At 53.0% G+C, this 24296-nt stretch overlaps 3 protein-coding genes across 3 annotated transcripts; all 3 read right to left on the bottom strand.

Moving 5' to 3' along the window:
- HOXB1 (homeobox B1) lies at positions 1-2282 on the bottom strand. The gene is made up of 2 exons (XM_064400002.1): positions 1733-2282; positions 1-317 (listed from the first exon to the last, which is right to left on the bottom strand). Exons 1-2 carry the CDS (start codon positions 2280-2282, stop codon positions 1-3), a joined length of 867 nt encoding a protein of 288 aa, XP_064256072.1.
- Positions 2283-11331: 9049 nt separating this feature from the next.
- HOXB2 (homeobox B2) lies at positions 11332-14806 on the bottom strand. Its single transcript, XM_064400123.1, has 2 exons — positions 14138-14806; positions 11332-13100 (listed from the first exon to the last, which is right to left on the bottom strand). Exons 1-2 carry the CDS (start codon positions 14523-14525, stop codon positions 12610-12612), a joined length of 879 nt encoding a protein of 292 aa, XP_064256193.1. The 5' UTR covers positions 14526-14806; the 3' UTR covers positions 11332-12609.
- Positions 14807-18408: 3602 nt separating this feature from the next.
- Positions 18409-24290, bottom strand: HOXB3 (homeobox B3). Its single transcript, XM_064400098.1, is given in 3 exon segments — positions 18409-21115; positions 21117-21499; positions 23086-24290. Coding segments are annotated over 3 exon segments (1149 nt in total). The 5' UTR covers positions 23462-24290; the 3' UTR covers positions 18409-20725.
- Positions 24291-24296: the final 6 nt, after the last annotated feature.

A 24296-nucleotide genomic window follows, 5' to 3' on the forward strand; every position in this document is an offset into this window, starting at 1 on the left:
TCAGGAGGAGCTGGAGCTGGGCGAGGCCTCGGGCGAGGACTGATCCGAGCCCTCGGCCGCCTCCTTGGGCGCCCTGCCGGCAGCGGCCGGGGCCAGCCCTTCCTTCTCCCTCTTCTTCTGCTTCATCCTCCTGTTCTGGAACCAGATCTTCACCTGCGTCTCGTTGAGCTCCAGGGTGGCGGCGATCTCCACCCTGCGGGCCCGCGTCAGGTACTTGTTGAAGTGGAACTCCTTCTCCAGCTCCGTCAGCTGCTTGGTGCTGAAGTTGGTGCGGATGGCGTTGGGCTGCCCCAGGAGCCCCAGCTCCGACGTTTTGCCTGAAAACACCCAAAAACCACCAGGGCAGGAGCGGCCGGAGGGATCCTGTCCCTCAGGGGGTCTCCCCTTCTCCCTCCCCCCGCAGCGCCCCGAGCCCCGCGCTCCCTCCCGGCCCCGCTCGGCCTCGGCCCGGCTCGAGTCCCGCTCCAGCCCCGCCTTTCCCGGAGATCCACCCGGAGATCCTGGAGATCCACCCGGAGATCCATCCCCTCATCTTCCCGGCTCCACTTTTCCCCTGGGTTTTCCCCCAGGATCCATTCCCTGGGTTTTCCCCCGGGATCCATTCCCTGGATTTTTCCCTCAGGATCCATCCCCTGAGTTTTTTCCTCCTGGTTTCCATTCCCTGAGTTTTCCCCCCGGGATCCATCCCCTGGGTTTTTCCCCTTGGATCCATTCCCTGGGTTTTCTCCTGGGATCCATTCCCTGGGGTTTTTCCCCCAAGATCCATCTCCTGGGGTTTTTCCCCAGGATCCATTCCCTGGGGTTTTTCCCCCAAGATCCATCTCCTGGGTTTTTCCCCCAGGATCCATCCCCGGACCCCGCGGGGAGGGCTGGAAGGGGAGGGAGAGGGTGATGATGGCGGGGGAGGAGGAGGAGGAGGAAGGCCGGGGTTTCAGGGAAGGTGGCGGGGAAGGAAGTGGAACAATAGAGGAGGGGATGGAAGGCGCGGCTGAGGAAGGAGGAGGAAGCGCCGAGCGTTTCCTGCTCCGAGCTGGGCTTAAATCAGACTCGGGCCTGCGGGAAGCCGAGCCCAGGGACGCTCCACGGGGTGTGGTGGAAAATCTCTGGGTGGGGTTTAAGAAAAAGGCCCCAAAACCCAAAGCAAGCCAACCCAAACACCAAAAAAAATCCACCTCCAAACGCAAAACAAAGACCCCAAACTCCAAACCAAGCCAACCCAAACACCAAGAAAACTGCCCCAAAACCCAAACCAAGCTAAACCCCAAGGCCCCAAACTCCAAACCAAGCCAACCCAAACACCAAAAAATCTGCCCCAAAACCCAAACCAAGCTAAACCCCAAAAAAGGGCCTCAAACCCAAACCAAGCCAACCCAACCACCAGAAAAACTGCCCCCAAACCCAAACTAAACCAACCCAAACATCAAAAACACACCTCAAAACCCAAACAAACCCAACCCCAAAAAAAGGCCCCAAACCCAAACCAACCCAACCCAATCACCAAAAAAACTGCCCCAAAACCCAAACCAAGGTAAACCCCAAAAAAAGGCCCCAAACCCAAACCAAGCCAACCCAACCACCCAAAAAAAACCCACCCCAAAACCCAACCCCCCAAAATACCCCAAAACCCAACCCAACCCCCCAAAAAACACCCCAAAACCCAACCCAAGCCGTGCCCCACTGGAAGGCGCCTCCCAACCCCGGGGGGCTCAGCACTCCCGGCCCCCAGCCTCACCTGTTTTGGGGGGGTTCCTCTTCACCCTCATCCACTCGAAGGTCAGCGCCGCCCCGGCCCCGGCGCCGGGCTCGGGGTGCCCGGGGGGCTCGGGGTGCCCGGGGGGCTCGGGCTCCCCCAGCAGCGCCGCCGGGAGCTGGCCGTAGAGGCCGGGCAGGCAGCCGGGCTGCTCGGGCCCGAAGGCGGGCGGCTGCAGCTGCCCCGCGGGCCCGCAGTAGCCCTGGGCCAGCGAGCCCGAGCCGAAGGCGGCCGCGGGCAGGTAGAGCCCGTCCGCGTCCTGCTGGCCCGCGTAGAGCTGCTGGTAGCCCGGCTGGGCCGGGTAGCCCGGGCTGGCGAAGCGCGAGGAAGAGGAAGAGGAGGGAGGGGGGAAGCTGTGCTGCGGGAGGGGGCCGGGGCCGGGCAGGCCGAAGTGGCCATCGGAGGCCGGCGTGGGGCTACCTGAGCACGGCGGGAAGGAGGGCGAGGCCGGCTCGGGGTGGTGCTGGAAGGCGGCGGTGCCGCGGTTACAAATTGCGAACTCCAAGAAGGAGTTCATGGCGGTATTGTCCATCTGCCAGTGATGGAGGAGGGTCGGCCCGTTTTGGGGGCGATGCCGCCTGCCCTACAACCTTTGGGTACTATGTCAAAGCTGGGAAACTTCCTGCCGGGCATGGGGGACCCCGAGGAGCCGCGGCCGAGCCGGGGGGGACCCCGCGGGCGGAGCGGGCCCAGCCCAATGAGCGCGGGGCTCCCGAAGTTTGCGGCCGGCTCCGGGCTCATCCATCACGGCCGTGACATTTGCATGACAAAGGGGCTTCAATCAAACCCGGCCCATCAATCTGATAACAACACGGACGCGTCAAAACCTTCTCCTCAAAGACTTTAAAAGAGAGAGGGGCGAGGCGGGGTGCGGGGAGGGGCTGGGGTGGGGGGCAGGAGGGATCGCAGTGACCCGCGAGTGGTTTTTAAGTGCTAAAAAGGGCCCCGAGTTATGCGAGGAGCCGGGTTCAGGCACAAGTCCCGACTTTCAAAGGTTTTCCCCCCGGTGCCGGCTCGGTGTGAGGAGAAGAAAAGGGGGCGAGGGGCTGGGGAGGTGTGACCACAAAAGGATGCGCTTTTATTCGCTCGGGAACTTTTCCCCTCCAAGCGCCTCGCACCAAAGCGCCTCGCTCTTCTGCGGGATGCTGAACGCCCCCGAAGGAAAATCCGCTCCGTTTTGGCTTGAATTTCCTTTCATTTCCCCCGCCCGGGCTTTGTGCGCCCTAATTAGATCAACATTCTAATGAGGAGGCCAAATAAAGTTAGCGAGGGCAGAGCGGCTTTTGTTGGAGCCGTGCCAGGCCCGGCCTGGCAGGGAGGGGTGGGAGCTGAACCCGAGCCCTGCGACCGCCTGGGGACCCTCCCGTCCGTCCGGGCACTAAACCCGGGTTTAGGGGCTCAGGCACTGCACATTCCCTGCTAAACCCAGGTTTAGGGGCTCACACACTGCACATTCCCTGCTAAAACCGGGAATTCACTTCGGGAATTCGGTTTTTAGGGGCTCACACACCACACACTCCTGACTAGACCCGGGTTTAGGAGCTCACGCCCCTCACACTCCCTACCAAAATGGGGTTTAGGGGCTCATGCACTGCACATTCCCTGCTAAAACCTGGTTATGGGGCTCACATATTGCACATTCCTGAGTAGACCCAGGTTTTAGGGGCTCACGCACTGCACATTTCCTACTAAAACCGGGTTATGGGGCTCACATATTGCACATTCCTGACTAGACCCGGGTTTTAGGGGCTCACGCACCTCACACTCCGGACTAAACCCGGGTTTAGGGGCTCACGCACCTCACACTCCCGACTAAACCCGGTTTTAGGGGCTCACGCACCTCACACTCCGGACTAAACCCGGGTTTAGGGGCTCACGCACTGCACATTCCCTGCTAAACCCGGTTTTAGGGGCTCACGCACTGCACGCTGCCTACCAACCCCATTTTTCGGGGTTCCCAGCAGCCGCGGGGCTCTGAGCTCAGCTTTGCGGTGCAGCGGGCTCCGGCTGAGGAGGAGGAGGAGGAGGGCAGAGCCTGCCTCCAGGCCGGCCCCAGAGAATGGGAACAGAGGTGGGCAACATTTATTTACTTGTTCCGAGCGGGGAGACAAGAGCAGCGGGCAGCCGGACGCCCACAGCCATTTGTTACTTGTCAGGAGATTTACTGCCCGGCCACGCTCCGGGAGCCGCTGCTCGCCCTTCTCCCGGGCCAAAAGTTCACCCCGAGCGCCAAACCCGGGAGGAAAATCCCTCCCGGCTGCTGCGACACCTCGGCGGGGACATTTGGTGACAAATTCCAGCCTGGCAGCGATGTTTCCCCTCTTTTTTTCAAGCTGGAAATTTGATTTTTTTTAGCCCGTTCCAGCTGCTGTGCTTCCATTTAAAAATTAAAATTTCCATTCCTGCGCCTGTTTATTCATTTATTCCCATTTATTCCCATTTATTTCCATTTATTCCCATTTATTCCCGCTCTGCTGGCGCTGGGAGGACCCGAAAAGAAAACATTTGAGGTTATAAACGTGCTTCAAAACTCTCTCCTTCCTTCTTTGCATAACTCAAAGCGGCTCTCCCGTCATTCCCCGGGCAGCAAAAATCGATTTCTAATTCGATTCCTTTGATATTTCGTTGCGTTCGGGTTCAAATGGATGATTTATGGCTGGAAACATAAAAAAAAAGAGAAAATGCAGATGTTTATTCCGGCCTGGAATCGGTGGGTTTGTGATTTCTGGTGGTTTTCCACCGCGATCTCGCTCTGTTATTACATTAAAGAGATTTTTTTAAATGAAAATCACGAAAAATCGCGATTTTTTCAGTTGTGGCGGGGAAACTTTTCCTCTAAGCCAAGCCTAAATTAGAGCTGAGGTGAAAAATCCGATTTTTTTTTTGTTGTTGTTGTTTTGGGTTTTGGGGGTTTTTTTTGGTGGCTGGGACACGGCTCCCAAAATTGGAGCCAGAATTGGTGAAATTGTGCAAAATTCAGCCTGAAATGGGGACGGGCCGCGGGGCTGGGGTTTAGGGCCGGGATCACTTCGGGAATTGGGGGAAAATCGCTTTTTTTGGGTTCCTAGCGCTCAGATGAGGGATTGAGGGCTGGGATCACCTCAGGATTTGGGGAAATTCGGGGTTTTTTGGGTTCCTAACACCCAGAGGAGCGATTTAGGGCTGGGATCGTCTTGAGACTTTGGGGAAATCGCGGTTTTAAGTCCCTAAGGCTCAGAGGAGGAGTTTAAGGCTGGAATAATGTGGAGAATTTGGAAAAAAATCGCTTTTTTTTGTTGGTGCTTAACGTTCAGAGGAGGCATTTAGGGCCGGGAACACTTCGGGGTTTGGGGAAAATCGCTTTTTTTTTGGTTCCTAACGCTCAGAGGAGGGATTGAGGTCTGGGATCACTTCAGAAATTTGGGAAAATCGCTTTTTTTTTTTTTTTTTAAACATTGGGAGAACCCGGGCTGGAGGAAGGGCCCCGTTCCCAACCCCCTCCCAGCACCTCCGGGATGCTCCGGCCCCCCCGGCTGCCCCAAAATCCCAATTTCTGCCCCAATTCTGCCTTGTGAGGAGCATTTCGGGAAGGCCCTGGGGGGGAACCCTCAGCTCTTGATCTTCAAGTCCTTATTTTAAAATCTTTATTTGAAATCTTTATTGGAAACCTTCATTTGAAATCTTCATTTTAAAAACATTTTAAATCTTGACTTTGAGTCCTGATTTGAAACCTTGATTTGAGATCTGCATTTTAAATCTTGATTTGAAATCTGTATTTTCAATCTCGATTTTAAATCTGTGTTTTTTAATCTTGAACAGGGGAGGTTTTTTTGTGCAGGCACAGAGGAGGAACGAGGCATTTCCAAGGGCTCGGAGCGTCTCCAGATGCTTCGTTTTTGGGGTCAAACACAGCTTTTTGGGGGTTAAATGTAACTTTTTGGAGGTTTAATGTAACTCCTCAGAAGTTAAACATAACTTTTTAGGGGTTAAACATAACTTTTTGGGGGTTAAAAATAACTTTTTGGGGGTTAAAAATAACTTTTTGGAGACTAAATAGAACTTTTTGGGCGTTAAATGTAATTTTTTAGGGAAGCCTCAATCAGAGCTGAGGCGGTTCTGAGGTGAAAAAGTCGATTTTTTTAAAATTTTTTTGTTTTTGTTTTTTTGGTGGATGAAAAGGTCGGATAGGAAGGGAGAGAAAAGAGGCGCGGGAGGGATTGGATGAGTTAAGCACCGGGTCATCCGCAGGAAAAAAGGCAAATCCCCAGAAATTCGGATAAAATATATTTAAAAAAAAAAAGGTGGGGGGGTGTGGAACACGGAAAATCCCAAATAATGCAGATAAAATAAAATTTAAAAGGTAAAAGAGGGGGAAAAACCCAAATAATTCAGATAAAATAGGGAAATAAAACGGGGGGAAAGCTCAGGTAATTCAGATTTTTGTAATTAAAAAAAAAAAAAGCCCAGATAATCCAGATAAAGTGGAATAATTTAAATAATTTTAGGATCAGGTTCCTGCTCCCTGGCTCGGGGGGTCCTGGCCTGTTCCGTGGGAATCCCAGCGCCTTTTCCACGGGCTGGAACCCGCCTCGCCTCATTAATTAGGGTCATTTGCATATTCATTACTGTCCCAGAGTGGAGAGGAGGGGTCTGGAGCCGCTGCCCTCGGGGAGGGATTTGGGGGGTCCCAAATCCCTGGGGGCTGCCTCAGATCCCGAATCCCTTGGGTTTCACTCAGACCCCTCAAACCCCAAATCCCTGGGGGTTCCCTCCCACCCCAAATTCCTTTGGGGTTCATTCAGACCCCAAATCTAACTGCGGGTCCCAAATCCCTCAGGATTCCCCCAGATCCCAAATCCCTGGGGACCCCCTCGGATCCCAAATCCCCGGGGATCATTTAGATCCCAAATCCCTGGGATTCCCTCAGATCCCAAATCTAACTGAGGGTCCCAAATCCCTCAGGATGCCCCTAGATCCCAAATCCCTCCATATCCCCTCCGATCCCAAATCCCTCAGGATCCCCTCCGATCCCAAATCTCTCAGGATCCCCTCCGATCCCAAATCTCTCGGGGGTCCCAAATCCCTCCATATCCCCTCGGATCCCAAATCCCTGGAGGTTCCCCCCTATCCCAAATCCCCGGGGATCATTTAGATCCCAAATCCCTCCGGATTCCCTCAGATCCCAAATCTAACTGAGGCTCCCAAATCCCTCAGGATGCCCCAAGATTCCAAATCCCTGGGATCCCCTTGGATCCCAAATCCCTGGGATCCCCTCGGATCCCAAATCCAGGCCCTGCGCCCGGGCTCGTTCCCGCCGTGATCAATGGCCGATATCGGCAGCTCGGCTTTATCGATACCGGCACTCCCGAGACCCAAATCCGCCCTTTATTCCCATTTTTGCCCCCCGATTTCAGCCCCCAGCGAGGAAATCAAAGCGGGACAAACCCGGGATGTTCCAGGACAAGGTTCCCTCTCCCAGCTGCGCCCTTTGGGGCCGGAGCAGCTCTGGATGGAAAACTGGGAATGGATGAGAGGGAAAAGGAAAGAGAAATCAGAGAAATCGAGGGGGAAATAAAAGAGAGGGAAAAAAAAAAAAAAAAAAAAAAAGATAAATTCCCAAGAATTTCCCTAAACCCCGCAGAATTCCCGGGAAAAGGGAGCCCCTCCCCTCGCAGGCCCCGCTCCGGTTCTGCTCCAGGGAAGATTCCCAGGCTCGCTGCCGCACCCCCAGCGCTGCCAGCGGCTCCTGGGCAAAGCCCCCTCCCTCCCGCAGCAGCACAAATCAACATTTCCTCAGCAGCCGCCCACACGCCGCTCATTTGCATACCCTGGCTTAATTACCGCCCGGCAATCGCCGTGTTTTGCCAGCAATCAAGGGCCTGAATATGCTTAATACGCTTAATTCGCTTAATTAACGCCCTCCAGCCGCGCGGAGCAGGAGGGCAGGGCCGCAGCCCCGCGCCCCCCGCGCCTTTGGCATTTCGGAGAGGGCAAAGAACGGCCGAGCTAACGGCGGAGAATCGCAGCCATCCGAGAACTCAGATTTTATCGAACATTCCCCCTTCTCTCCTCCCGAAAGCTCGCTAATTAGGACCAATCAGGCGGGTCCTGATCGGGGGGTGACAACTGCGCGGCTCCGCTCACGGAGCGCCTTCCGCGGGCGCGGGATCCATCGGGGCCGGAGCCGCGCCGGGAGCGCGTCACGGGCCTCGGCAGGGAGCGCTGCCCAGGGGGGCTCGGGGCTTCGGCTGGGGGGCTTTGGGGTCCCTTTCCCACCCTCGGCAGGGAGCGGTGCCCATGGGGGCTCGGGGCTTCGGCTGGGGGGCTTTGGGGTCCCTTTCCCACCCTCATCAAGGATTGGTATCAATAAGAACTCAGGATTTAATTTGGGGAGGGGTTTGGGGTCCCTTTTCCCACCCTCATCAAGGATTGGTATCGATAAGATCTTGGGGTTTAATTTGTGGAGGGCTTTGGGGTCCCTTTCCCACCCTCATCAAGGATTGGTATCAATAAGAACTCAGGATTTAATTTGGGGAGGGGTTTGGGGTCCCTTTTCCCACCCTCATTAGGGATCAGTATCCATAAGATCTCGGGGTTTGATCTGGAGGGGCTTTGGGGTCCCTTTCCCCACCCACATCAGGGATTGGTATCCATGAGGTCTCGGGGTTTAATTTGGCGAGGGGTTTGGGGTCTCTTTTCGCACCCTCATCGGGGATTTGTAGAGATAAGAACTGGGGGTTTAATTTGGGGAGGGCTTTGGGGTCCCTTTTCCCACCCTCATCAGGAATTTGTAGGGATAAGATCTCGGGGTTTAATCTGGGGTGGTTTTGGGGTCCCTTTGCCCACTCTCATCGGGGATTTGTAGAGATAAGGACTTGGGGTTTAATTTGGGGAGGGGTTTGGGCTCCCTTTTCCCACTCTCATCAATGATTGGTATCGATGGGGGCTCGGCACTTGAGCTGGGGGGGCTCTGGGGTCCCTTTTCCCACCCTCATCAGGGATTGGTATCCATAAGATCTCGGGTTTTAATTTGGGGAGGGGTTTTGGGTCTCTTTCCCCACCCTCATTAGGGCTTTTTATCAATAAGAACTCGAGGTTTAATTTGGGGGGTTCGGGTCCCTTTTCCCACCCTGATTAGGAATTTTTATCGATGAGAACTCTGGGTTTAATCCGGGGGGTTTAGGGACCCCTTTCCCACCCCTTTGCCCCGGGGTCCCTCCTGCCCCTCCCTCGGCCTCGCCCTTCCCCTCCTCCCTTCCCCACGGGAAAAGGGCGTGGAAATGTGGAAATCCGCCCGTTTGGGACATTTCCTCTCATTTTGGGGCTGAAGAGCATCTCAGTGTGGAAATCCGCCCGTTTGGGACATTTCCTCTCATTTTGGGGCTGAAGAGCATCTCAGTGTGGAAATCCGCCGCTTTTTGGGTATTTTCTCCTCATTTTTACAGCTGGATGCAGGAGGGGCCGTCCCTGGAGAGGCCAAAAGGACGCTCAGACCCCAAAAACCATCCCGGGGCAGGGCCGAGCTTCCCCTGCCGGCCTGGAGTGGGGGAGGAGGAGGAGGAGGAGGAGGAGGAGGAGGGGAAGTGTGGGAAGCGCTGGAACAAATGGCGCTTTGATAGACCCCGGCTGGCAGCTCCGAGGCGGCCGCCGAGCGCTCCGCAGCCCCCGGGGGCATTAAATCAACCCCAAAATTACGAATCGCCTCCCGCGGGGCTCCGCCGCCCCCCAAACTCGCGGCTCGGGGACCCCCGGAGCGGAGCGGGGGCGGTGGGAGAGGGGCAGGGGGTGCTGGTGCCTCCCGGGAGCCTTTTCCGTGTGGCAGGGGGGGTTTGGGTGTTTAAACATCCCAATATTCACTGCTGGGGTGGATATTGATCCCGATAAACGCCGCGCCGCCTCCCGGAGCGGGGCTTTGGGATTGCCGCCTCCTCTCCTGGAGAGAAGATTTGGGAAAAGATGATTTGGAATCAAATGTGGCCCTAAAGTCACCCCGCCTCCTCTTTGTTCGAGCCGAGGGAGATCATCCACAGCGATCTCCAAAACATCTGCCGAGCCTTTGCTTTCTTTTATTTCACTTTTATTTATTTTTTTTTTTCTTTCCGGCCCGGAGTGTGAACCCAGCTGCTTTGAACCCCAAATAAAAAATCCCAAATTCTGAGAGGGGGGATGACCCCGCCCAGGCACTGAAAACACCAAATTCACCCCAAAAATCTGCCTGTGGGTTGGGGGCACACCCCAAAAGCCGAGCGGGGCAGCTGGGTTTGCTTCACCCTAAAGAAAAAGGGGCTGGGGGAGGGTCTGGGCTGCTCCGCTCACTTTTAGGGTCGCCCCCCGCCCCATATTTTCCATCCCCCCTGCTCAACCCCTCCTGGACTCCTCCCAGCACTTGGAAAACCCCAAAGACTCCTTCGGGTCATTCCTTTGGGATAACACCCCAAACCCCCCCCCCCCCAAACCCCCCCGGGACGAGTTTTGGGGTGAAAATCCCTCGAGGGGAAGAAGATTTGAAAGGGATGCGAGAAATCCCAAATGAGATCGAGGATCCGGGGGGGTTTGGGGTCTGTGGGGCTGGAAAAGGGAGGAGGAATAAAAGGGGTTTTGGGGTTTATGGGGTTGGGAAAGAGAGGAGGAATAAAAGGGGTTTTGGGGTTGGGAAAGAGAGGAGGAATAAAAGGGGTTTTGGGGTTTGTGGGGTTGGGAAAGAGAGGAGGAATAAAAGGGGTTTTGGGGTTTATGGGGTTGGGAAGGAGAGGAGGAATAAAAGGAAGTTTTGGGGTTGGGAAAGGGGGGATGAATGAAGGGGTTTTGGGATTTTGGGGTTGGAAAAGAAGGGAGGAATAAAAGGGGTTTTGGAGTTGGGAAAGGGGGGATGAATAAAGGGGTTTTGGGGGTTTAGGGGTTGGGAAAGGGAGGAGGAATAAAGAAAAGCCCCCCAGGCCCATCCCTTACCCCTCCTTCTCTCACGTTCATTTGCTCACCCCAACGTGTGGAATTTTTTTTGAGCTTTTACCCCAAATCCTCCTTTTTTTTGCCTCGTTTCTTCGCAGCTCCGGACGTTTCAAAGCCCGGGAGCCGCGGTGGATTCTGAGAGAAAGAGGAGGAGGAGGAGGATGGGGATGAAGGGCGGGATGGGGGTGTGGGAGGCCGGGAATGGCCCCGGAATTCGCGTGGGCTCCGCGCTGCCTTTGTGTTGTTTTTCCATCCCTTTATCCCCTTTTTTTAGGGTTTTTATTTGGGATTTTTTTCGGTTTTTTCCTCTTAAATTAGAGGATTTTTCCCGTCCCCGAAGGAAACCCCAAAATGCTGAAATTAAGGAAGAACCACCCCGCTTTGATTGAATACAATAAATAAATGAATGGATAAATAAATAAACACCGAGCTGGAGGGAAATGAAACAAGGATGCAGGGAATATTTCCTCTGGAATTGTTGGTTGGGAGCGATTTCTTTTGTCTCCTCTCGGGGAACATGAGGAGATTATTAAACCTCACTAAAATGCAGAGAAAAAGCGAGTGATTTATGGAGGAAAACAAAAAAAAAGCCTTTTTTTTGGAGTGAAATCCGGAGTAAACACACGTTCGTCGCTTTTATAAAGATGTTTATTTACTCTATGAAAATAATATACAATAAATAATTTGCCCTTTGCTACGAAAGGATTTGAATAAATAATCTACATCTAAAACGTAAAAAGAGGAAGGAAAATTCCCCTGATTTTTTTTTTTTTAATTTTATTTTAAAAATTTTATTACGAAATCTAAAAGTATCGTTCTGATTCCTGAGAAAGTCGCTGGGGAGGAGGATTTATAAATTTAATTTATTTTTTCTCTCGAGGGGCTGAAATCGCCCCCGTGAGTGAGAACTACCGGCTGCTTCCTTGGAAATAAATAAGGGGGGGAAAAAATAAATAAAATTATCATGAAATACCTGAATTTTAGCAAAACTTGGGCGGCTCTTTCACCTTCTGGAATAAATATTGGGAGGGCGGTTTGGAGCTTCCAAACGGAACGGGGAGGAGGGGACTGGATGGGAAATGGCTTGGGGGTGATTTTAGGGGTTCCCCTTCTTTTAGGGCCGATGTTGAGGTGTGGGCCCTTGTTTTAGGGCATATATTGGGGGGCTCCCCTTCTTTTAGGGCAGATTTTAGGGGTTACCCTTCTTTTAGGGCAGATTTGGGGTGGGTTCTCCTTTTAAGCCAGATTTTGGGGGCTCCTCCTTCTTTCAGGGCAGATTTTGGGGCATGGGCCATTGTTTTAGGGCAGATTTTGGGGCTTCCCCTTCTTCTAGCACAAATTTTGGGATGGGTCCCCTTCCTTTGGGCCAGATTTTGGGGGATTCCCCTTCTTCTAGGGCACATTTGAGGTTTTCCTCTTCTTTTAGGCCAGTCTGGGGGGATTCTCCATATTTTAGGTCAGATTTCGGGTTTCCCCCTTATTTTAAGCCAGATTTTAGGCTTTCTCCTTCTTTTAGGTCAGATCTTGAGGGTTCCCCTTTTCTCAGGGCAGATTTTGAGGGTTCAGTTTCTCTTAGGGCAGATTTTGAGGGTTCCCCTTTTCTCAGGCCAAATTTTGGGGGTTCAGCTTCTCTCAAGCCAGATCTTGAGGGTTCCCTATCTCTCAGGCCAGATTTTTTGGGGTTCCCCTTCTCTCGGGGCAGATTTCAGGGTTTCCCCTTCTCTCCGGCCAGATTTTTGGGGTTCCCCTTCTCTCAGGCCAGATTTTTGGGGTTCCCCTTCTCTCAGGCCAGATTTTTGGGGTTCCCCTTCTCTCGGGGCAGATTTTTGGGGTTCCCCTTCTCTCCGGGCAGGTTTCGGGGTGCTGGCAGTGCCCGCTCCCAGGCTGACCTCCCCAAACCCTCCGGCAGGGCAGGGCAGGAGCACCCCCCGCTAGGGAAAATCCAAATCCTGCAGGTCCATGGTGCAGAGCGCGCTGCTGAAGAGCTCCAGCTCCTCCTCGGAGAAGCGCAGGGGGCTCTCCAGGGACCCCAGACCACCCGGAGAAAGCCCCTGGGCGAGCTCCAGGCACGGCTCCAGCGAGAACACGCCGAGCTCCGGCGGCGGCGGCCGCTCTGCGCTCCCCGCGCGCTCCTCGATGGCGCCCAACGCGGGGCAGGTCTCGGCCTCGCCGCCTGCATCCGGCCCGGCCCAAACGGGCTCCTCCTTGTGCTGCGTCTGCCTCTTGTGCTTCATGCGGCGGTTCTGGAACCACACCTTGACCTGGCGCTCGGTGAGCTGCAGCAGCGCCGCGATCTCCACGCGCCGCGGCCGGCACAGGTACTTGTTGAAGTGGAATTCCTTCTCCAGCTCCAGCAGCTGCGTGTTGGTGTAGGCGGTGCGGAGGCGCCTGGAGCCGCCGCTGTCCGACAGCCCCGGAGCCTCTGAAGAGGGAAAAATGACAGGAATTGTCACCAAAGCCAGGAGTTCTGCACCGCCCCGCCGGGGGGAAACGGGTTAATTCAACTTTTCCCACTCCGGAGGAGTTCCGTGCCTCGAGGGGAAAAGGGATTTTGCTCCTGGTCTCTCCCTTTAGAGCCCTTCCCTCTCTGGAGGAAAAAAAGAATTTCTAACTTCCTTCTAAACCTCTAAAATGTAGGACATTTCTCCATTTCTCCATTTCTTCTACATTTCTTCCACATTTCTTCTACATTTCTCCTAAATTTCTTCTAAATTCCTAAATCCCCTCTTTCCTGTTGGTTTGGTTTCTCTCTTTCTCTCTTTTTTTTTTTTTTTTTTTTTTACCTTTCCCCGGTACTTTGGCTTGATTATCCCAATTTTCCCCGGTACTTTGGTTTGATTACCCCAATTTTCCCCGGCCAATGAGCTCCGGCGTCCGCCCTTGTCCTGCCTGATTTCACCCGAGCCGTGGAAACCCTGGAATTGTTCCTCCAGCACTTTATCCCGGGGGAGAGAAAGAGGCCGAGCAGCGAGAGGCTGCTCCTTTTTCTGGGGGTGTTTTGGGGTGTAATAATTCCATTTTGTAGGATCAGCCCCCGCTCTTCCACCTCCCCACCCTTCTGGCACCTTCCTATTTTCCTTTCCTATTTTCACCCATTTTCCTTCCCCTCCCTCGGAGCTTCTTGGTGGTTTTGTTGTCTTTGCTTTTCCCTTTTTTATTTTTTATTTTTATTTTTTCCCCTGTTCGGCACTGAAAGCCGAACAAACGGAGTTGCAAACCCCCCCCAGGCCCCCCCCGGGCCCTCCTCGCTCGGGGCTTGCCCAGAACTTGCAGAAATTTGTAATTTTTATTCGCGGGGGGGGGGGGAGGAGGCGGCAGAACCCCCCGACCCCGGGCTGGGGGCATCGCTCCGTGAATCCCCAGTCCCGGGGGAGCCCCCCGGGCAGGGGGATGGGCTGGGGCCGTTTTGGGGCCAGACGAGCAGAATTGGCCATTTCCCGCCGCCCCCCCCATACGAACCTGCGGGGGATCCCGCGGCGGGCACCGGCAGCGAGGAGGAGGAGGAGGATGAGGATGGTGGGGACGAAGCGGCCGGAGCCTGGCTGGCTCTCCTGGACGATTTCTTCTCCTTCATCCAGGGGAAGGGCGCTGCCCGGGGGCCGGGCGGGGCCGCGGGCCGGGCCGGGCCGTGCCGCGCTCGGCTCGGGCTCCTCGGGCTCGCCCGGCTGCCGCAACAAGGGCTCAGGCTCTGGAGGAGGCTTGGCTCGAAAGGAGGAGGAATTAACGTCGAGTCCTTGATTGATGAAGTTTGAAATGTCTCCAGGACAGCGGGGAGAGACGTCAGGCACTCCGCGAGCGAAGGCTGGCTATTTATAAACCCGATCTCCCTCTCAAATTCAAAATTCATGGCTTTTCCAGGGCCCGGGGTTTAAAAAGCGGGAGGGAGGCGGGGGAGAGGGAGGAGGAGGAGGAGGAGGAGGGGGAGAGGGAGAGAAATCGGAGGGCTTGGGTTTTTGATGGCGGGGATGATGACGGTCCTCGGGCTTTTTATAATTGTTATATTGCTGATAATACAGGCGGAGGGGGACCCTGCTCTGCTAAACTCCAGGCTGGGGCGAAATTGCAGCCAATTCCTCGTCACGTGGGAGGCCCTGGCCAATGGCAGCAGGGGCCTGGTGGCAAACAGAAAGCATTATTTTCTTTAATTGATTAAAAAAATAGGGGGAGAAAAAGCGAGAGAGACAGGAACCCCAAAAAAGCCAAGACCACCCAGCAGCACCCCAGGATCAACATCGCACCCTGGCTGTGGGCAGGGAGAGCCTTCCTTCCTTCCTTCCTTCCTTCCTTCCTTCCTTCCTTCCTTCCTTCCTTCCTTCCTTCCTTCCTTCCTTCCTTCCTTCCTTCCTTCCTTCCTTCCTTCCTTCCTTCCTTCCTTCCTTCCTTCCTTCCTTCCTTCCTTCCTTCCTTCCTTCCTTCCTTCCTTCCTTCCTTCCTTCCTTCCTTCCTTCCTTCCTTCCTTCCTTCCTTCCTTCCTTCCTTCCTTCCTTCCTTCCTTCCTTCCTTCCTTCCTTCCTTCCTTCCTTCCTTCCTTCCTTCCTTCCTTCCTTCCTTCCTTCCTTCCTTCCTTCCTTCCTTCCTTCCTTCCTTCCTTCCTTCCTTCCTTCCTTCCTTCCTTCCTTCCTTCCTTCCTTCCTTCCTTCCTTCCTTCCTTCCTTCCTTCCCGATGTTCCCTGCCCCGTTCCCGTTCCAGTCCCGTTCCATCCCCATTCCCCTTCCCTGCTCGTTCCCAGTCCCTTTCCATCCTCATTCCCATTCTAGTCCCGTTCCATCCCCTTTCCTGTCCCGTCCCAGTCCCGTTCCCAGTCCCGTTCCATCCCGTTCCCGTCCCGTTCCATCCCGTTCCAGTCCCGTTCCATCCCGTTCCATCCCCGTCCCGTCCCATCCCGTTCCATCCTCATTCCCATTCTAGTCCCGTTCCATCCCCTTTCCTGTCCCGTCCCAGTCCCGTTCCATCCCGTTCCAGTCCCGTTCCGTCCCGTTCCATCCCCGTCCCGTCCCTCCGCTGCGGTGTCCCCAGCCGGGCCCATCCCCGGCCTGTGGGAATCGGGATTTTCTGCTCTCCCCCGTTCCCTCCCCTCCGCTCCCGCAGCCCCGGGGCTGTCCCTGGGCTGGTGTTCGAGCCTGGCTCTGAGCACTCAGGAAATCAAACGAGCTTTTCAGCCGAGTTTAGTTAAACCGGCGCGATTTAAATGACTCTTAAAGAGCAGCCTAATCCTTCTCCTTGCCGAGCCGGCCCTAATGGGCGCTCGGCACTTCGCTTGAAGGCCAAACACGTTCTAAGGTCACGGCTATCTCTGAAATCGCATTTCTGCCTTCCCATCTCTTTTTTTCCCCACCCCGTCTCCAATAAAGCAGCGCCACTTCCAGGGTTTACAAAATAAATAAATAAAATGAAAAAGTCATTTCCCAAGATTTTTTTTCCCCTTTCTTTCCCCTCTCCAAAGCGCGCCGGGTCCGCAGGGCCCGAGCAGAGGAGAGCAACCATCAATCTTCTCCTCCAAAGACTTGTGACAGCTCGCCCCGGCTCACTCGGCAGAGAAATTCCGCTTTTGCCTCGCAGTTTTTTAACCCAGGGCAGAATTACAAACGTTAATCCGCCGGTTTTAAGGGTAAAAACTCAAAAAAAAAAAGGAGATAAATCAAAGTGAATCTGCCTGGAGGGGATGGAGAGGGAGTTGGGGTTTGCGGGAGCTCCAGTTGTCCCAGTTTGCAGCCGGCAGGGACTGGGAGGCTCCACTCCCGCAGGGAGCAGCCTGGGAAACTTTTGTCACTCCAAGCATCTGCGTGGGTGGGAGCGCTTGGGAATAAATCTAAAGCTCCTTCAGCGAGCGGGGGGAACGAAAATAATTACAATAATTGCAATAATGAAAAAAATACCCAGCGCCAACCCGAATTTCCCTGAGTGTTTTGTGGATTCGCGTGTCAAAACCACCCAAAAATCTGTTTAATCTCGTCAGATCAATGGTTAAAAAGAAAATAATCTTTTTTTTTTAAAGCCAAACAAGCGTTTGTGCTCCTTGCTGGCCGGTTTGAAGTGGAAATTCGGGGTTTGCCTGCGGTTGGCAATTCCTCGGGTTTGGGATGGGATGAAGAGGAGGAATTGGGGATGGAAAATTCTTCCCAGCCGCTGCCAAAAGTTGTCTCTGCTTTTCGGAGCTGCAAGGGGAAAAGACAAATGGAAATAGGGGGAATGAAAAGAGGGAAAAATGAGAAATGAGGAATGAAAAAAGGAAAAATGGGAAATGGGGAATGAAAAGGGGGGAAAATTATAGAGGGGGGATGAAAATAGGGAGGAATGAAAAGAGGGAAAAATGGAAAGGGGGGAAAAGAAAAATGGGGGGATGAAAAGAGGGGGAGAAAATGAAAATGGGGAGAAAATGAAATTATGGAAAAATGAAAAGGGGGAGAAAATGAAAAGGGGGGGAAAGTGGGGGGATGAAAAGGGGAGGGGAGAAATGAAAATAGGGGAGAAAATTAAAAGATGGCAAAATTAAAAGAGGGGGAATGAAAAGAGGAGAAAATGAAAAGAGGGGGGAATGAAAAGAGGAAAAAATGAGAAGAGGGGGGGGAAAGAAAGAAAGGAAAAAAATGGAAAAAAAAACCCTCTTGGGAAATTGGGATTATTTTTTTTTCCCCACGCATCTCACGGAGGCAGAGGGGGTAAAACATCCCCCGAGTGCAGGGAAGGCGTCGCATCCTGGGAGGGACCCCCGAGCTCCGAGGGACCAAACCGCGCCAGCCCCGCCGGGGAGGGAGCGCAGCCCGCCCGGGGCGCGCCCCGGAATTGGGTTTTTTTTTCCCTTTTTGCCTGATTTTAACCATTTCCTGGGAATCCCTGGCACAACATGGCGCCGGAAAAATCCGGGAATTGAGCTGGGGAATCGGAAATGGTCTGAGAGACGATCCCAACCCAGCCCGCGATAACCGAATCATTTTATTATTGAAAAGAAATTTTAAAATTTGCTTTTGAATCAAAAATATTTCACAGGCCGGGATGGGAAATTGTTCCTTGCGGCCTCGCTGCTCCTGATCCCGTTATTATTTATAATTATTTATAATTATATTTTTAATTTTTAAGCTGAAGCTTGGTTTATGAGGAGGGATCGGAGCTCGGCGCTGTTTCTCATGAGAGGTTTTCTCCACCAGAGCTTTTTTGAATCGCTCGGGATTCGTCCTGTGCACACAGGTGGATGAAATGAGTAAAATGGGAAATATCTGAAATGCGGAAATGTGATGTAGAAAATGCGGTGTAGGAAATACAGGGTATTGGGAGGGAAATATAAAATGTAAAAAATAAAAGAGATAAAAAGTACAAAGCTGTACTATGTAACATACAGGATACGGGCTGTAAAATGTGTCATATATCATGTATATAACATACGATACGTGCCTGCTGCTCTCTGTGGAGACAGCTGCTGCCACTACATATTAGATATAAAATATTATATATATAAAATATAAACTGCATAAAAATACAAAGATATAAAAGATATTAAAAGATATTAAAATATATAAAGTACAAAACACAAAACCCACGCGCTGCCTCTGCACCCCAACACCCTTTTATTTTTCTTTTTAATTTTTTTTCCCTTTTTTTGGGTACCTTTTCCAGCTTTTCCACCTTTTCTCAATGAAAATCCCAAATCCTGCTTTCCTTCCCCCCTTCCTCCTCCTCCTCCTCACCCCCAGCCTTTCCAGCCTTCCCAGCGCCATAAAACTTTTATTGCTGCTTTAATGGGAGTTTTCTTAGGGCTTTAGAGCATAAAAAGCGAATTATCCACGGCGTTCTCCGCCTGCTTTCGCTGCCGGCCCAGGTTTGTTCTCGCCTTTCCCTTTCGCCTTTTCTGGGGGGATTTTTGCCTCTTTTACCCCAAATTCGGGGTGCCCGGGGAGGTGCGGCTGGGCGCACGCTCCCGTTTCAGAAATAATTCCGTTGTTTTAGCCAGAACTCAATTGTTTTCGCCAGAATTCAATCATTTAATACTCAATTAAAAAACACAGAAAATAGGGATTTCATCGCTCGTCGCTTCCCAAGGCCCCGCATGGAAACTCTGGGCCGTTTTTCCGTTTCCTCCTCTCTTTCACTTTTCCCTCTCCTGGTTTTTATTTATTATTTCCCGTGATTAATCCTTTTCCTTTGTTTTCATTCCCTCTCCAATGGCAGCCCGGCCCCGGCTCCACGTGATCCCTCTTTGTGGGCCCGAATTCGCAGGATTTCACCCCAAAGCGGGCTCCGCTCTCCATCCCTCTCCTTCCTCCCCACCTCACCAATTTTATTTTCCCCCTTTGAAATCCTTTTCTCTTCCCCTCCGAGGCCGAGGGACAGCACGAGATGAAACGGAGACCAGCAAGTTTATTCGGGAATTGTTGAGCAGGCAGCCCTCGAAGCGAGGGAAGAAAAGAACTACTGTAAGAACAAAGAGAGGAGAGGAGGGGCGCACGGAGGGAGGGAGGGAGCCGCGATGAAATTCTTCTAATTCAGGACGAAACAATTACAGGCTGCTTCTGCTCTCATGCCTCCAGTAGAACTAATTACATTATTCATAAGTACCAAGGTAACAGAAAACTACTGCTTCTCCCTAAATTACAATAACTAAAAGGAGCTCGTGGTACAGTGACAAGGGGAACACAATGTCCTTTTTTTTTAAATTTTTTTTTACTTTTTTTCTGCCTTTTTTTTTTTTTTTGAAGGAAATACTAAAAAAGTACCGTTTGATTCTTATTTTTGTCATTTTCTTTTTTTTTTCGTTGCTTTTCCCTCATATAAATACATGGTCTGGGGAGGATAAATAATACAAAAAAAAGAAAAAAAAAGGAAAATATTTTCAACTGGCTATAACAAATAAATATATATGAATGTTCACCAGAACACACACCTAACTGAAGGGCGCCTCGACGGAGCTGAGAGCCCTTCAAAGTTGCTTTTATTTATTATTATTAATTTTTAATACCCATTATATGTAAACTCTAAGTGCAACAAAGATGTCCAGGCAGGAAAGCGTCAGCAGATCCCAGGATCCCTTGGCTTCTGCTTCCGTGGGAGGACATTCCCTCTGCTCAAATATACCCTGTTTTCACGTCAGCTCAAAGGAGAGGAGGAAAGAAGCTCAGGATTTCCCCAATTGCTTTTTTTGCTGCTCGTCAGCCCTAAAAAACGCCCCCCCAAAAAAGAGAAACCCTCCCCAAATGGAGAAATTGAGATTTCACCTCAGCAGAGGGCGAAGGAAGGGAAATATTCAGAACCTGGCAACTCTTTCTTCCTCTCTTTGGGAATTTGGGGTGGGGGGAGAAAAGGGGGATTTAGGCGTTCCCAACAATTTCCTCGACCCTTTGTGGGGTTCGACCTCTCTTATGCCGAATTTTTAAATTTATTTTGTGTTGTTTTGGAGAGGGGGAGCGGGGCCTGGAGGGACGAGCGTGGCTCCCGGGCGTTGGCCGCTGTGGGGATTTGCAGGTTTGGGGGTTTGGTGGGAAGGTACGCCGTGGGAAAGTGGATTTCTCCTTTTTCCAGCGGGAAATTGGGTTTCTCCTTTTTCCAGCGGGAAATTGGGTTTTTCCTTTTTCCAGCGGGAAATTGGGTTTTTCCTTTTTCCGCTGGAAAGGGACAACCCTTCCTCCGAGGGCTGGGAAGGAACGCACAGAGGATCTGGAGAAGGACTCAAAGTGGGGGGAACTTCCTGGTGCATCTCTTTGGGGTTTCTTGGATGCAGATACCCCAAAACTTGGCTGGAGGACTCTTCTCCTTCCCGGCATCTGGGAATTACTGGTGAAGATGCAGACGTGGCTTGGAAACGATGGACTTGGCCACTCAAACCTTGCAGAATTCCCATGAAACCACCCCGAGCCCTTTTCAGAAGAATTTGTGCCAAACCCCAGGAGGTTCCTCCCTCCCAAAGCCACCAAAACCGCTTGGATTTTGTGCTCACAACAAACCCCAAAACCCCGAGCGCGATAACCCCGCCAAAACCAACGAGGCCGGGAAAAAACCCAACGCAAGCATCCCTGAAACCCAAACCGCCCTTTTTCTCCCCAAAACAGCTCCGCCTCTCACAGGTGGGTGAGCTTGGGCGCCTCTTGGATTCTGCCCTGAGAAGTCGCGTGGTGCGACGAGAGCTCCGTGTAGGTGGCGTGGCTCTCGCACGGTCCGTGGGGCTGCCCCGGGGCCGCCCCTCCGTAGTCCATGCCGGCGGCCTGGTGGTGGCCCAGGTGGTTGAGGCCGTAAAGGGCCGGGCCCGAGGCGGGCAGAGAATCCACAAAGTTCCCTCCGACGTACGCGGGGCTGCCCTGCATGCCGGCCGTGCCGTAGGCCACGCCGTTGGCCTGCAGCACGTGCGGCTCGTACTCGGCCGCCGCCGCGGGCCCGCCGTATTTCTGCTGGCTCGGGCAACCCTTCAGGGCCGCTTGGTAGCCGGGGGCGGCCACGGCGTAGGCGTTTTGGGTGGGGTTTGCTGAAGGAAGGCGGCGACGGCGCCTCGTAGGCGCCGCTCATGGGGTGCAAGGCGTTGAGGAACCCCGCCGAGGCCTGCATGGGCTGCGGGGGGCTGCCCGCCGGGGAAGGCCCGCCGGAGGAAGAGCCGCCCATGCCTTTGGATTTCTGATCCTTTTTGTACTTCATCCTCCTGTTCTGGAACCAGATCTTGATCTGGCGCTCGCTGAGGTTCAGCAGGTTGGCCATCTCCACGCGCCGTGGCCGGCACAGGTAGCGGTTGAAGTGGAATTCCTTCTCCAGCTCCACCAGCTGGGCGCTGGTGTAGGCCGTGCGCGCCCTCTTGGAGGCCGACGAGCCCGGGGGGCTTTTCTCGCCGCCGCCGCCGCAGGTCTCTGTCAGGCCCCCGGAATGAAATAAAAGAGAATTACTTAGGTGCAGAAATTGAATGCGTCGTTTGTTAATAAATCCTCCCCTCGCCCCTCCGCCTCGGCCTGCACTCCATAATCGTGTCATTTATTAAGAGTCCTGTTCTCCAAAGCTGCCCCTGCTTTATGAAATTTGATCATGTCATGTAGGAGAGGATTCCAGGGCCCGTTATTGAGCAAGGGATTATTTCCAGCGGATCATTTTCTGGAAAATGACGTTTGGCAGGGCGGCCGCGGGGCCAATTAATGCGGGCTCGGGAGGGGTTGGTTTGCACACAGGTGCCACACCAAGATTTGCCTCGGCACCGACCCCTGCGAGAGGTAAACTCCCGAAATTACAGTAATGGGGGATGAAGTGTGCACCATGAGGGTTGTGTGAAAGAATTTGTCAAAATTGTGGTGAATCCGAACTGAATTTTTGGGTTTTATCTGAATTAGTCTGAATTGTGGCAAATCCGAGCCAAAATTCTGGTTTTTATCTGAATTTATCCCTGAATTTTTGGTTTTTATATGAATTTATCAGTGAATTTTTGGTTTTTATATGAATTTATATGAGTTGTGACAAATCCAAACTGAATTCTTGGTTTTTATCTGAATTTATCTGAAATTTTGGTGGGACACATGGAGAAGTTGGACGTGGCACCACATCTGCTCTCTCCGGGGCGCTGGGAAGGCACCAAACAGAATTTTAGCTGCGAGTTGAGCAGTTGGGAGAAATTTTCCCCAGATTTGTGTCCACCTGGGCTGGGTCCAGCACCCGTGGTTGTGTTTGAAATAAACCCATAAATAAATCAGCCAGGGGTGGGTGAGCAGTGCCTGGGGCCAGGACCCTCCCGGGGTCCTGCGGGGTCCTCTCCTCATCCCTGCAGAGGAGAAGGGGAATGTTCAGATCTTCCTTCCTCCCTCAGGGATTCTGGGCAGGAAATTTGGAATTTGGGCCTTCCCCAAACTGATTCTTCCAACCATTTGTGATTCTTAGACCTCTTTTGGAATTCTGGGCAGGAAATTTGGAATGTGGGCCTTCCCCAGACTGATTCCTCCAACCTTTGTCATTCTTAGACCTCTTTGGAATTCTGGGCAGGAAAAGGGGAATTTGGGCCTTCCCTAAACCAATTCCTCCAACCCTTTGTGATTCTTAGACCTCTTTTGGAATTCTGGGCAGGAAATTTGGAATGTGGGCCTTCCCCAAACTGATTCTTCCAACCCTTTGTGATTCTTAGACCTCTTTTTGGAATTCTGGGCGGGGAAAAGGGGAATTTGGGCCTTCCCCAGACTGATTCCTCCAACCTTTGTCATTCTTAGACCTCTTTTTGGAATTCTGGGCAGGAAAAGGGGAATTTGGGCCTTCCCCAGACTGATTCCTCCAACCTTTGTCATTCTTAGACCTCCTTTGGGAATTCTGGGCAGGAAAAGGGGAATTTGGGCCTTCCCTAAACCGATTCCTCCAACCCTTCCCCATTCTTACACCTCTGGCACCAATTTCTTTTGCTTTTGAACCTTGTTATTTCCTAGCGGGCGAGGCCGGGGCGCGTCGCCAAGGCCTCCCCCTCTACCTGCGCTGGGCGAGCCGTTCTTCTGCTTGGAGTTCTGCCTCGACTCCTTCATCCAGGGGAAGATCTGCTTGGAGATGCTGGCGCCGGCGCCCAGGCCGCCTTTCCCGGGGGTGTTTTTCCCCGCTCCGGCCTGGCCCGCGGCGCCGTCGGCGTTGGCGGCGTTGGGCGACGCCGGCGGCTCCGCGGGCCGCATGCAGCTCCCGTTGAGCTCCTTATTTTTGCCGTGGGACTGCAGGGAGCAGGAGGACCTCTGGAAGTCGCTCTCCACGTGGGAAGAGGCCTGGAAAGGCGGCTGGGCGCCCTCGTAGCCGAATCCATTGCCGTAGGAGTAACCCCCGAAGAGCGTGGAGCTGTCGTAGTACGAGGCCTTCTGCATCTTCCGCGAGCGTTTTTGTGCCTACCAGGGTCCTGACACCCCTATGGCAGAACATTGGCACCCCGAGGCCACGTGACGGCCCCTCTCCAGCTGTCGGGTGGGAGCTGACCTGAAAGGTTAGCAGAAAAAACACAATAATAGTGCCAGGAATCCATCTTGGGGCCTGAAAGGCTCCTGACATGAATAGGGTCCCCGCCGAACGGGGGGGAACAGATGCTGCCAGCAGATTTCACCCTGCGCAGCCTCGGCAAATTTTGATTTTTGAGGAGTTTTGAGGGTGGCAGGGCCTTTTTTTTTTTTTTTCCCTGTTGCTCGTTTCGCTCTGTGGCTTCGCACGGGATGGCCTCTGTACATTGATTTATTCTGGATTTATCCCCGCACACAAATCCCTGTGAAACACCCCGGGATGTGCCACTCACACGTTTAAACACCCAGATAAACCCCAAACCAGCACAAACACGAGAGCACAGAACGGAGAATCGCCGGCCAAAAAACACAAAAAACAACCAAAGTCCTGCAATTTCTACTGAAATCACACACAGAGCAGCCCAAAAACCTCCCACCAGCAGAAATTCAAAGTTTATCCCCAGGGCTTGTTTGCTTTCACGCTCAAACAGTGAGAATCCATGTTTCCCCCCAGGTAACAGGGAAAATCCGTGTTTTTCCCCAGGTAACAGCGAAAATCCGTGTTTTTTCCCCCAGGTAACGCTGTCCTGGCACACTTCGCTCCGTTTTTGTTTCCACAGGAACTCCCAGCGCCTCTGGAATTCAGGGCAGAGATTCCCAGCAGGTCGGAGCAGCGGCAGGAATTCAAAACGCGATTTCTCCCCCTGGC

The sequence above is a fragment of the Passer domesticus genome, chromosome 27 (genome assembly GCF_036417665.1).
Source record: "Passer domesticus isolate bPasDom1 chromosome 27, bPasDom1.hap1, whole genome shotgun sequence".
In the NCBI taxonomy this organism is placed as follows: domain Eukaryota; kingdom Metazoa; phylum Chordata; class Aves; order Passeriformes; family Passeridae; genus Passer; species Passer domesticus.